We start from the raw sequence: 14,250 nt of genomic DNA on the forward strand, positions 1-14,250 counted from the left end.
TCTATCATAATTGCCATTCTATCCTCTTTGAAGTGGATGAAACTTGCAGAGACAGGAAGTGCAGAGAGGAAGGGGGGAGCATTATCAGGGCAATAATTTTGTTCGCAATTAGTTCTGTTGATGTTTTTAGTTAGAGGTCACCAAAGCATAGTATTTAGTTTTGACTACATTTGTGTGTCATTACCAAATATTTTTTTGTTTTGAGAAAACGCTGATAAATTAGGGTATGCGCCTCCCTTTAAAAAATGGGGTTAAGAGGGAAAAAATAGGAGAATTTACATATATAAATAGAAATGGCTTAAAGATATTGTAGAACAATCCATTAAGAGAAATGTTAGAAATTAGAACTTCTCAGTGGTGTGAATGCAAACATCAGTAGTGTGCATGAGCGGTGGAAAGTGAAATTACTAGTCTAACTTTGGTAATCAAGGTGAGTGGAATGCAGAAGGTTAATATCAGTCATGAAAAATTGTTGCTATTTCAGTTTTAATATTGTAATCTAAGGAGTTATCAACAGTGGTTATGGTTAAAATATTTTGGCCACTTTTTTCAAAGCTGAGTACTTAAAGTTCCACTTCTAAAGTGCTTAAACAGAAATAGGTGTCTACATGTAGATTTAGGAGCTAACGTTATGAACATCTAGGCTTGAAAAATGTCGCTTACTATATTTATTTTGTTGGTATCCTTTTCTTAAGCTGGGCTATAACGTATGGTCCTGTCTTTTGGTCGTAAGGAGTGGTGGTTGAATGGTTATTTTCAGAAGTGCAGACTGTGTTTACTTAGTATAGTAAATTCTTTTGCTATTTTGGCATAGTATACTGTAATTGTACAAACCATTTATAATATGTAAATATCCTTTCATCAGCCATATACTTGGGGATGCTTATCTTCTTACCACAGTTCATGAGATAGGGTAAATAAGGCACAAAGTACTTGCCAGCTCTAATAGCTGTAACTTATAAAATACTTTCATCACACTGAACAGTCTGTTCAAAAATGTGTAAATTCTGAAAAATGTGTGTCCAGTCTTTCTTTACCTTTTATAAGGCAGTAATGTTTATCACAGTTTAAACCACTGTTTTAATATTGGTGACATATAAACTTGTAAGCAAGTTCCAAAGTGGATGTGGTGTTTTTAAACTTATTTTTATTTCCTAGGGAGGAGCTTTACCCACAACATGGCTAGCAAACCCTGCTTCTGATGTGTTTAGTTTGCACCTTAGTGAGCTTCCAGGGGTTTTTCAATTGTGTTAAACCAACACTGTTGTGCTTATGTGATTGGAGAAACAAACCTTTTTATTTGCCAAGAGAGGGCCTGTATGGCTATAGTTTGTAAAGTCATTGATCCTAGAGTTGTTTTACGAATATAAACATTAGTTGATTGTCACTTATGTTTTCATATATAATAAGCTTAAGGTAGCTTTTTTAGCTGATACAAACAAATTCTGAAATGTTCGTTTTAATGATGCAGTTGAGTTTAATTATAAGAATAATGCTTAAACATTTCATTTTAATAAATTTAAATATTACATCAGACAACCTGTAAATAAGAATTTGGGTACAGTAATTCAAAAGTCAACTATCTCTGTTTGAAAAATTAACTTTGGGGGGGAACTTAACAAACAAAAGAATATTTTTGCCATGACCTAAAGCATTCCATCCTGATCGTAAAGTTATCCAGTCCTTTATAAAATCGTACTTTTTCATGCTGATGCCAGGTCCAGAACTGATCTTTAGAAAGGTTTACTGCTACTCCAAAGTATTTGTGACCACTGCTCCTTTTAAGATGTGCGCGCACGCACAGATCCTAAACCCTGCGCAAATGGTGAAACACCACACGCACAAAAATTTGCACAGAAGCACAATAATTTGCACAGAATAAATTTTTTGCACACACGGCCTGTCAAATTAGAGGGAACATTGTGACCCTATCAGGCCATTCAGTTTACCACCTTTCATCTTTCCCCTAACATTATTTTTAGCAGTCACTATTTTGAGAAAGTAATAGAGATGAAGTGTATATAATGGAAACTTTGGTCAGTACATTAATGTTGGCTAATGGTGTGGGTTTTAATGAAGTTTCTATACCAGAAAAAGCTCAATACATGTTATTCAAATCTCTAGTATCCATACAAATCCTTCTCTTCTTTGGTCATCATAATAGAATCATACAGTAAACCTGAGCAGTTGGTGTCTGAATTTGCTCAATAATAGCCAGCTTTGAGCAGCCAGCTGGCCAGCCAGAAAAGTCAAGCTTTTACTTTATTTACTGGTGCTAATGGGAGTTTGTGGTACATAATTTTTGCCGGCACACTGTGTTATTTTATGTAGAGAACATATCACAAACTAAAAGGAATTCTATTAAACTGGAATCTTCAGTGCTATAGTTGTTAGACTTGAATTTACTTAAGGTGATCTTAATAGTTTTCTGGAAAAGGGGGATTATATCAAAGAGCATCCAGTTTCCAAATCTGGGTCCAGTGTTAAGGCTAAAAATGAGTCTCTTCCCCCTTTGAAAAAGCAGATTTTAAGAAAATTTCCAATATGCTGGTGCTAGTTAAGGGTAAAATCATGGGTCTACTACTTACCATGATACATACTAGTTCTGGGATTCTGAGTTTGCAAAAGACCCTTTGGAGCAAACATTTTAAGAACCTTGATGCTATGGAGATGCTGTGCTTGGGAAGTTGACTTTGTAATAATAATTTTGTGGTGAAATTTGATGTGTGGAATTACATCTACTCACTTAGGTACTGTGGTGTGAAATGTAACTGTGATCTAGAAGAGATTCTTGAACTGAAGAATTGGCTGGTCATGCAGGCTTGCTCCTCCTGCTTGCACCTACCAAATTGCATTAAAAGAGGATAAAATATAAGATACTTTCTGAATTTCCTTTTCCATATAAGGCATTGCTGTAATTACCACAGGGAAGGGAGAAGGTTGCACAATTGTGCAAGGAAGGCAGGATATGTGCAAGACATTTCTGTATTAATATATGGCTCATACTATCAAAGTCTGAACTCCTAATCTAAATAGTGGAAATGATTACACTGTCAAAGTATTATCTACATTAAAATGAGAATTACAGTTCTTTGAGTAATTGAACATGTCCATTCTGCTTCAGGTGTGGTCATGCCCAGTGCACCAGAGTAGGAGACTTTTTTTCCCCTTAGTGGTACCTGTCCTCAGCTGCCTCATGTTGCTGTGCAGTAGTATAAAGGGTGGCCCCCAGTTCTCCTCAGTTCCCTCTGACTGCCCATGATTGGTAGTCAGTGTGTTGGCTTGCTTTGCAAGTGTTCTGTCTTTCTCAAGAATATATATAGTTAGTGTACCCCTCAATAGTTAGTTAGACCTTTAGTTATTTTGTTTAGTTTTGCTTAGATTGTCAGTTTGTGCTTGTTCTGAGTGCTGACCCTCAGTACTGAGTCATGCTCAGCCTCCAGGCTTTAAGCCTTTCATCTGCTGCAAGTCTATGCCAGTAAGTAACCGTCATTCCAAATGCCGCATGAGGGTCACATCTAGGACCACTGTCAAATCTGTAGATATTTCAAATCCTGGATCAAAAAGGATAGGAAGTTGAGTCTTTGTCTCCTTCTCATGAGGCCGCCTTGTGTCCACTGTCTGAACTGTCCCACTCAGGGCGGGCACCGAGTACTTCTACGCCAGTTAGGGCACATCTGAACATTGCAGCATTTCCACTTTTCCAGTGGTGAGGAAGAAGCACAGACAGCATGCCTCAAAGCAGCCAACCTCTTTCAAAAGATTGAGGTCCCCAGTACTGTCTACCAGCAAGCAAACTGGAGAGCAGGGCAGAGTATCCTCTGGGAAGAGATGCTCCCTGGTACTGACTTTGTCTCACTCAGGGTTTTTGATTCTAGCACCAGTGCCTGTATCATTGAGGCCTACACTCGCAGTGGTACTGACTTATTGAATGCGGCAACAGCAGGGGAACCTTTTGGTACTGATGACGCCGGAGGCATATGCTGCGGTGCAAGACCTGTTAAGTCTCTTGGTACCAGATTCTCCAGCAGCATAGGAGACAAGTTGTCCAGTACTGATTGATCCTCAGACTTTGTCGACATACCTACAAGTAAGGTCAAACCCTCAGCTCCGTGGCAGACTTCAGACTGTCCACTGAATCCTCTCCTGGTGCCTTCCAGAGGTAAAACCAGTATACGGTCACTGGTACAGATCTCTCTGGAGACACTCCATCGGACCTCGACACCTTATGGTACAGTGCATCTCTGGTCAGGTGACACTGATTCTTCCTCTGAGGCAGTGGTTTTCAATCTGTGGCCCAATCAGCACAGAGCTGTGGCCCATGTGACATCCTCAAGGCCATACAGGTGGTATTGGATGCAGCGCACGGTGGTAAATAGGTTGAGAACGACTGCTCTAAGTTGTTCCTATGCTCCTATGTTCCTATGCCCCTTGCTCCAGGGATAGAAGGCATCACTCACCTTCCTCCAGAGGCTCCTCCTCCTGGTATCCAGCTGTGGTCCTGTGGTGAACCAGAGACCCATATCCTTGCTCTGGTAGAGGCCTCCTTATGCAATCTTTTATAAGGACAAAGTTTACTTTGTCCACATCTGAAATTTGTGACTAAAGTAGTGTCAGAATTCCACCTCAATCAAGGAATATACTTATTGACTTTCTTTCCTAAACCCCATTCTCAAAAGGATGGAGAGACTCCATGCCTTGGATGTCAAAAGGGCATTAGCTTTTTACTTGGACAGAACCAGATTGTTGAGATCAGAGGTCCCCAAACTGTGGGGCCTGCCCCCTGGGGGATACAGAAGAATGTTGGGGGGGGGGCAGGACATGACTGGGTCCCGGTCCAGCCCCCACAGGGGTGCGCAGGGAGCGCCACCCAGCTCCGGTCTTGACCCGGGCTGTTGGCCGCACCCCGGCTCTCAGGGGCAGACGGGTGGGGGGGGGAGCACAAGGTAAAAAGCTTGGAGACCACCGATTTAGATAGTCATACCAGCTGTTTGTAGCAGTTGCAAACAGGATGAAGGGTCTTACAGTCTCAACACAGAGGAGCTTGTCATGGATTTCTTCCTGCATATGTATGTGCTATGACATTGCCAACGTAACCCTGCCAAGCAGGATGGTAGCAGACTTGGCAAGATCTCAAGCAACTTCTGCACCTTTTTTTACCTCAAGAGCCAATAACAGACGGTTGTAGGGCTGCAGCTTGGTCATTGGTGCATACATTTACAACTCTTCATGACACCTCTCAGCATTCCAGAGACAATGTCAAGGTTCGGACAAGAAGTCCGGTTCGGACAAGAAGTCCTTCAGCTCTTGTTCAGGTAGACTCTGAAACCCACGTCTGGTTTGAACTGGTTGTGAGTCACCTGAAGTGGAATGGACATGTTCAATCATTTGAAGAAAAAACTATCACAGCTTGTTCTGTAACTGTTGTTCTTGGAGATGTGTTGCATGTGTCCATTCTATGACCATCCTCCTTCCCCTCTATATAGGAGTCTCTCAGGTAAGAAGGAACTGAGGGAAGTCAGGTTGCACCCTTTTTGTACTGTCAGCAAAGGGTGTGTGTGCCGCTCCAACAGATACTGCTAAGGGGAAAATTTCCGACTCTGGTGAACTGTGTGCATACACCTAAAGTGGAATGGATATACAATGCATCTCAAAGAACAATTATAGAACAGGTTAGTAATTTTTTAAAATTGTTTCTTGGGCTGTTCTGAAAAGTTATGATCTTTGAGATGCAAACATAGCTTATTACTCTTTGCCTTGTGTAACATATCTGTACTCAAAAGCCACGTGACTTGAATCTGAGCAGTTGTCTTTTGTGACTTGGAATCCCTCATTGCAGACTACAAGTGTTTCTCCTCTATCAGTAAAGCATGTGGCAGCTAGGAATTTACTACTTCGTTTGGTTTGTCGAATATTTGAAACAGAGTAGCAGAATGTCTTTTTAAGTGAATATTGGTTGAAATAATCCATGATATTTAATATAAAACCAGAAGTAAAATAGAGGTACTCTCTATTATCCACTTGTGTTTAGATCCTTCGTTAAAAGGTCAAGAATTTAACTTTTATAAAACTAGACAGCAGCCTCTTGAAGGGCTGCTGTATTTTTATTTTTGTTGGGTATGATGTCATTTTCCAATTATACAGCTTAATCTTGCTTTTTTAGTGTATAAACAAAATCATTTGATTTGTTTTCAGGTTGGCAAAAGAGAAAGTTATGTATGAAAAAGAAGCAAAACAGCAAGAAGAAAAAATTGAAAGAATGAAAGCAGAAGCAAGTGATGATTATGGAATTAAAAAGCAGGTATGTTCTAAAATATTTTAAAAATATATTTAAAGCATTATAACTTATAAAGGGGGAAATTTGAAAGTGACTTTTAACGAAAGAATCTCTCAGCTTTTTCCAAGCTCCGCTGATATGAACATTATACTAAGTTATCTTAAATATAAAAAGGGCAGTATACAAATGTACACAATTCTTTGCATTTTTAAATATGTTGCTCTTTCCAGAACTGTTGACTCATAAGGAGCTCAATCCTGCAAGGTACTGATTGTTCCTGTGAAATGATAAGCCTCCTCATCTTTGAGTTAAGGGTGCTCCATACCTTGCAGGAATGCTCAGGATGGTGTCTGAGGAGGGTTTTCTTACCTTCTGCTTTCTGAATAATTTAGGTAAACCAATGGCATGTCTACGCTAGTGATCTTCCAGCGGCACAGCTGTACCAATGTAGATGCTCCACTGTCAGATCACTCGTGTAGCTTCTCTATGCTGACGGAAGAGAGGTCTGCTGTCGACATAATAAACCACCTGACCAAGCAGTGGTAGCTATGTTGGCCTATGAATTAAGGCCCCTCCCCCCCCCCCCCTTTTTTTTTTTTTTTTTTGGTCCTATGAATTAAGGTCCGGCTGATTTGTTTTGTTTTAAAATGTGGAATTTTTTTCTGCTTGCTTTTACTTTAGAAATAATAGGAATACAGAGTTTGGTTTTTTTGGGAGCCCCTGGGATATTCAGTATGGACTGATCTTTCTCAGCTTCTAATTGGATGTGTTGAATTGTTAACAGGTTTTTTTTCCCCCCAAGCATTTCTTAGGTATTTGCTTTTCAATAGATATTCACACACAAAAAAAAACCCCAACCTTTAAACAGTCTGAATTAAAATCACTTTCAGTCTTAATCAGGCTTCACTTGCATTGTCTCTGGTGTTATAAAATAACGGTTCTCCAGTTATCCTTTGTCTTCCTGGACAAATGGAAGAATAAATGAGACCTTGAGTGTCTAATGTAACAAAAAACAAGCAGAAAAAAATATTTAAAAACCAACAAAATCTCCCTTCTCGCTGCCTTTATTAATCATAAATGGCACAAGCCCAACTCTGTGTGGTTTTTCTCCTTTCCAGGTTATTTAAAAGAAATATTTAGAATTTGGAGGGCATTGCACCATTTACTCATACCACTTTATAGAAGTATAATCTCACTGCCTCTGATCACTGATTGTGGTTTTTAGGCTCTACTGAAATAGAAATGAGAATAATTTCTTTAAAGATTCATTGACACTAATTGGAACTAGTGAATGCAATCCCGATGCTCAGTGTCCCAATTCATCAGATTATTTGAGAGCATCAAGGAATTTCCTCACCTACTCTTAAGAAATTGTCATAATTGACAATAATAGCCTTTGAAGCTATTGCAGTAAAGAGAATGGTAAAGCAGTACTTTGAGGATGTCTTCTGAGGAGCCAGTGACAACAGTTTTTAAATGGATGGCCTCCATTCGCTCTGTGGGTATGTCTGCACAGCTTCTGGGAGCAAGTCTTGAAGCCTGGGTCAAAAGACTTGTGCTTGAGGAACTTAAGCTAGCGTGCTAAAAATAGCTGTGGAGACATTGCTTTGATGTTTGGGATTGAGCTCTGAAGCCCACTCTGCTCCCAGGGTTTCAGAACCTGAGCTCCAGCCCAAGCCCTAAAATCCATGTTGCTGTTTTTCGCGCACTAGTATGATGAGCCCAAATAACACAGGCCTTTTGATCCAGGCTGCAAGACCTACACCCAAAAGCTGTCTAGACATAACTTTTAAGGCTCTCAGTACACTATGAAAATGGCTGCCATTTGATTCCTCAGATGACATCTTCACACAGCTGCTTTAGTGTTCTTTTTTGGTATATGCTCGCAGCTCTGACAATTTCCAGAGTGCAAGGAATTTTTAAGTTCTGAAAGACTAGGATGCTGAACAGAGTGAGTGTGCTTGCTTGTTCCACTAGTCCCTTAATTTCAAGATACTTCTAGTAGTGGAAAACTTGTTCCAGAATATATGTGGGATGGGATTTACATATTTAAAAGGACTTCAAGAAAATTCTATTTAGTTATATCGTTATTAAGAATTGGAATTAACTATTTAACTATAATAAATTGAGAATTTAGCTCTATCTTTAATATTTATAAATAAGCTTCTGTATCTTTCAGTGATGGTAGAATAGCATTACAGAAATAGTTTAGATACTAGATCCAGTTGTGTGAAGTAAAACTAAAGTTTTAGCTAGTCTATAGTATATTAACTGGGGTAGGAAATCCAGTTCTGGGAACTCTGATCAGGTAATATATTATAATAATTATCATTATAATTTTTTTAAGGGAGAAACTGGAATAGAGGAAAACCACTTACAAGTAAAGCCACTTACTAGTAAATCTTTTAGCTGTGACTTTGCAATGAAACACAGATTATCTAACAATGCACATGAGTGCCTGAAGAAATTTCTATTTTTAAGTGAGTGTTGGTGAAACATGCTGAATTGACAGATCGGGAGACTGAGACACTAATCCTGGGCTGTGCTCCATCACTTTGCACCAATCCACCAGCACAAAGTGGATATAAACATGGTGGATCTGGAGCCTGTAGGATTTCCCCCTGTAGGGAACAATATTTAGGGGGTTGTGTGCCACCTTCGTGTTTCCTGTCACCCTTCTTTTGGCTGCTGGTGGAGGAAGTATGGTTTGGGGCTTCCTCTGAAGCTTCGTGATCCATGGCTCCAGTAGCAACTCTTTGGGGTTGTTGGCAGCTGGTGTAAATTACAGTAGCCTTCAGATTGCTGTCCTGCAGCCGGGCACTAGGTCAGTGAAGTGTTGCCCCATGATTATGGGAGTACAAAGGGCCATTTTTGTACCCAGTGCACCTCAGCCAAGGTTCTGGGCCTGAAGTCCTTGTTTATATGCCACTGGTACATCCTAAGCAATGGCACTGCAAACTACCTCCTAATGCTCTCAATCAGTGTACCTCAGCTATGAATTATCAACCCTTGTCCTCTTCACTGTGTACCAGCAGGAATATTAGTTGTACAGCTTTAGTGATATAGACACCCATCTACTAACTAATTAGGCTGATGTCCTCAACTCACTTCACATAGGGTCCCCAAAAGACATAATATATTAACCGTTCTAGCTCACTCTTTACCCGAATGGGCTGTGAATTGGCACACTGTTTCAGAAGTGAAAAGCTCCATATCTTCATCCATCCCCAGTCCCCTTTGGGGAAAAAAATTGAAATTCTCTCTACCGCTTTAAAGATGGTTTTGTTTTTATCATCATACTTTGCTATATTCTTTTTTTCTCAAGAAAATATAGATGCAGGTTAGAGTTTGAAGATTTTCCACCAGTTTAAATAAAGAATCGTACCTGACCCAAATCATACTGCCAGAAAAATGTGATAAACCAAGAGGGAAAACTGAGAAAATACTATGGAATAAAGGAAGGCTTATATAACTTTTATGCTTCAAGCATCCAAGTCACCATATCCTAAGCCAAAATATGTTTGCCTAATAGCTTTTTCCAAAAGCAGATTTCATACTAAATTGGTTTTTGTTTTTTTTTTTAATTGATTGAGCTTTCCTACCTTGAGTGCAGGGGTCTGGACTAGATGACCTACTAAGGTCCCTTTCAGTCCTACACTTCTATGATTCCCACAAGATTTATATGAGTTTAAGATTATCAGGCAGGAAAATGTTACAACTCGGAATTTATTTATCAAGTGTAAACTGCAAATAAAATCTTTGCAAAATGCCACAAAAAATCTCATCCGTTCTAGCAAAACAGCACAATGGACTCTAGTGCTTTTTTTAAAAAGGGATTAAAAACTGTAGTTCTTCTTTGAGTGATTGCCCATGATCATTACACTGTAGGTGTCTGTGCACGCCAGTGTACAGTTGTTGAAGAGTTTTCACTTAGGGGTCCCCATTTGGGAGGCATAAGTGCCCTCTGCTGCCTTGTGCACAGGCATAAAGGGTCAAGGTGCCCCTCACGCCACTCAGTTCCTTCCTATTGCCTGTGGCAGTTGTTGGAGCTCCCTTTCCTTGCTTCCGCAAGTCTTTAGTCAAGCATTTAAACAGTGCTCATTGTAGTCCTGTATAGTTAGTGTAATTCAGGGGTCAGCAACCTTTCAGAAGTGGTGTGCCGAGTCTTCATTTATTCACTTTAATTTAAGGTTTCGCGTCCCAATAATACATTTTAACATTTTTTAGAAGGTCTCTCTCTCTGTCTATATATTATATAACTAAACTATTGTCGTATGTAAAGTAAACAGGGTTTCCAAAATATTTAAGAAGCTTCATTTAAAATTAAATTAAAATGCTGATCTTACGCCGCCGGCCCGCTCAGCCCGTTGCTGGCCTGGGGTTCTGTTCACCTAGGTCGGCCACGGGCTGAGCGGGGCCTGCGGCCGGGACCCCGGCTGGCAAGGGGCTGGCAGCCAGAACCCCAGACTGGCAGCAGGCTGAGCGGGGCTGGCGGCCGGGACCCCAGACCCGCAGTGGGCTGAGTGGCTCAGCCCGCTGCCGCTCAGCGCGCTGTCAGTCTGGGGTTCCGTCCGCCAGCTTCTGCCAGCCAGGGTCCTGGCTGCCGGCCCTGCTCAGCCCGCTGCCAGTCTGGGGTCCCGGCCCTATCTACACAGAGTAGGTACCTACCTTCTCCCTGGTTCTAGCCATTCTCTTCCTCTCTCTGCACTGAGGTGAGAGTGGGAGTGCACTGAGAACAGGGCTGGGGGTTGGGGTGCAGGATCTGGCCAGGAGCTAGAATGAGGGAGGGGGCTCAGGGTTGGGGCAGGAGGTTTGAGTGTGGAGTGCTTACCTGGACAGCTTCATTTGGTGCAAGGGGTGCAGGTGGGAATGGGGTGTGTGTGTGTGTGTGTGCAGGAGCTCCAGTTTGGTGCTCAGGGTGGGAGTGGGGATGTGGGGGGTGCAAGAGTCAGGGCATGGGGTGTGGGGGAGCTGGGTATGTGTGAGGAGGGTACAAGAGTCAGGGCAGGGGGCCGGGTATGTGTGGGGAGTGCCAGAGTCAGGGCTGGGATTGTGGAGTTGGGTGCAGGGGTCAGGGCATGGGGCTCGGGTGTGAGGGGGGTGCAGGAGTCAGGGCAGAGGGCTGGAGGTGTGGGCTGGGGTCATGGGGGTGCTCCCAGCCCCCTGCACTGAGCAGCTCACGGCAGGGGGCTGGAGGGGAGATGCCCTGATTCCACCCCCTTCCCCAAGGTCCCTGAAGCATGCTGTGGCTCCGCTTTTACCTCTCCCCCTCTGTAGCAAGGACCGTCAGCTGATCAGCCGCAGGGAGGGAGAGGAGGAGGGGCAGGAACCCAGCACACTGAAGGAAGAGGCAGGGTGAGGGGGAAGCTTGCCTGCCTTGCAAGGAGAGAGCAGTGGGCGGGGGGCGGAAAAGAGTGGGCCGGGCTGGGCAGGATTTTTAGTGCACGCTGCTGTCTGCCCGGGTCCAGCAGATAGCAGCGTGCCATTAAAAATTGTCTCACGTGCCATGTTTGGCATGCATGCCATAGGTTGCCGACCCCTGGTGTAGTTCAGTAGTTAGTGTAATAGTAAGTTTAAAAAAAAATCATAAATTTGTGTGGAACTGCTTGGTACTGGAGATAGGCCACACTCTCTGGGTTTCAAGCCCTGCCACTCTTGTGGGAAGGCAATGCCTAACAGTGATCCTCATCCCAACTGCCTTAGAGTCACATGAGTGACAAATGTGCTATTTGTAAGCACTTTAAACCCTGGTCCAAAAAAGACAGGGCAGCCAGACTGAAATATCTGCTGCTGGAATTGGTGCTACGTCCTCTATCTGAACCATTGACCTCGGTCCGGGTACTGAGCACCTCACTATCAGTCAGTAACTCACCTCCAGCATTACTGGCATCGAGAGAGAGATTGGCATCACTGGTACCAAAGAAGGGTTACTGTAGGTAAGACTCAGTCCCAGGATCTTCAGAGGAAGCCAAGAGGTCAAGCTCATCTAAAATCTCAGGGGGGCACTCAGAGAAAGTATGCCCCAGAGCACATTTCCTTGGTTTCAGGAAGAGACTGCCACTTCAGACCCTGAAGTGGGATCCTATGTGCCCTAGCCCAGCTGATCTCACCATCAAGAGTAAAGCACCTGCCCACCCTGATTTCAGCCTCAGTTTAATCAAGGGGCTTACTGAAAGTACCCTTGGGCCATGCACCCTTTTGGAACCTGTGGGGTTTCCCCCACCTCCAATCAAGAGCGTCCCCATATCCACCACAACCGGCTTCATCTACTGGCCATCAGGAGCATCAGTGCCACAAACACCCTAGCATCGATACAAAGGCCAGCACCAAGCACAATCAGGACCCTTCTCACAAGCATCCGCGACAGGATCAGGAACTGGACCAGCTCCTCGTACTGTTGCCATCCTCTTTCTCATCCCCTGATGAGGCAATTGCAGTGGAACCTATTTCTCCAACTCCTGATTATTTTAAGACTCATCGGGAGTTGTTGAGGGAGGATGACTATGGCCCTGGATATCTACTTGGAGGAGATTCTGTAAAAATCATACAGGCTGGTGGACGTTTTGGCATCTGCAGCCCCAGCTAGAATAGCTGTCGCTACTAATGAGCTATTTTAGAGCCTACAAAGGTTCTTTGGCAGACTCAAGCTTTCCTGCCTCTGACTGTGCAAAAAAAAAAAAGTGGATAGGAGGTACAATGTCCCCTCTCTGGCGTTCAAGTAACTCTAGTCACCTTAAGGGCTTCCTCGTAGTATTGGCAGCCATTGAGAGAGAGAGAGACAGACAGGGTTACCAGGCATCAGCCCAAAAAAATAGAGGCCAAGAAGCTGGACTTATTTGGGAGGAAGCTTTATTCCACAGCTGGGTTGTTGCTTCATATTGCAAACTAGCAAGCTTTGCTGGGGTGCTGTGATTTCACCTTATGGGATACAGTTTGAGTTCAAGGACAAGTGCCCAGATGATGCAAAACAGGAGTTCCAGACATTGATCAAGGACGACAGGTTGGTTGCCAGAACAGCTCTGTAGGCAAGTCTTGGCAAAGCAGATTCTGCAGCTCCTGGCATGGTTTCTGCCATCACGATGAGGCTCAAGTCTTGGTTATGCTCTTCTGGCCTCCCTCTAGAGGCGCAACAAACAGTTCAGGATCTCCCATTTGAAGGGCCATCGCTCTTCTCAGAAAAAAAACTGATGAGATTCTGTACAGACTCAAAGAATCTAGCGTATCCCTGAAACCCCTGGGCATTCACATCCCTTCAGTGAAATAAAAGGCATTCTATCATCACCAGTCACAGCATTTTCAGGGATTTGCCTAGCAAGCCCAAGACCTGCCGAGGAGAACTAGCAGAAGTTACAAAAGATGCCCACTACCACCCTCTACTTCTGCAGCTGCCTGTTCTTCAAGGCAGGTAGCATTCTCCAAGAGCTCATTTTGATGGGTTGGTCCAGAGCAGACTGCCAGCTCTAAGAGGGCCATCCTTTTCTTCCCTAATTTTTGCAAACCACCTGTCTCACTTCTGTCATATTTGAGCCCACATCGCAACAGATGGCTGGATTCTAAATGTGGTGCAAGTCTGATATACACTCCAATTTATTTCCCCCGCCCCCCACCCCCACTCCCTGTTAATCTTCAGAGATCTCTCTCATGAGGCAGAGTTACTGCAAGAGATACAATTGGTTCTCCTTGTAGGCGCTATAGAGGAGGTCCCTCTTTTGTTCAGGGGAAAGGGGTTTTATTCTTGATGCTACCTGCAGAAGGATGTCTCAGGCCTATTTTAGATCTAAGGCGTTAAACAAGTGCCTAAAAATACTGACATTTCAGATGGTCATTTTAGCCTCCATGATTCCTTCTGTGGCGCCAGAGGACTAGTATGCTGCTCTTGATTTCTAGCATGCTTGCTTCCATGTGGCGATTCATCAGAGCCACAGAAAATTTGAGATTCACTGTCAGCGGTCTCCATTATCCGTTCACAGTGC

At 43.1% G+C, this 14,250-nt stretch overlaps 1 protein-coding gene across 2 annotated transcripts in view; it reads left to right on the plus strand.

The window, feature by feature from the left end:
- Positions 1-14,250, plus strand: part of TBCA (tubulin folding cofactor A) — a 63,927-nt gene that overhangs the window by 26,700 nt on the left and 22,977 nt on the right. For both annotated transcript variants that reach the window (XM_073344184.2, XM_073344183.2), the window contains exon 2: positions 6,196-6,301. In XM_073344184.2, coding sequence (XP_073200285.1) covers positions 6,196-6,301 — 106 coding nt within the window. The remainder of the gene's footprint in view (positions 1-6,195; positions 6,302-14,250) is intronic.

This window comes from Lepidochelys kempii, chromosome 5 (assembly GCF_965140285.1).
Source record: "Lepidochelys kempii isolate rLepKem1 chromosome 5, rLepKem1.hap1, whole genome shotgun sequence".
Lineage (NCBI taxonomy): Eukaryota > Metazoa > Chordata > Testudines > Cheloniidae > Lepidochelys > Lepidochelys kempii.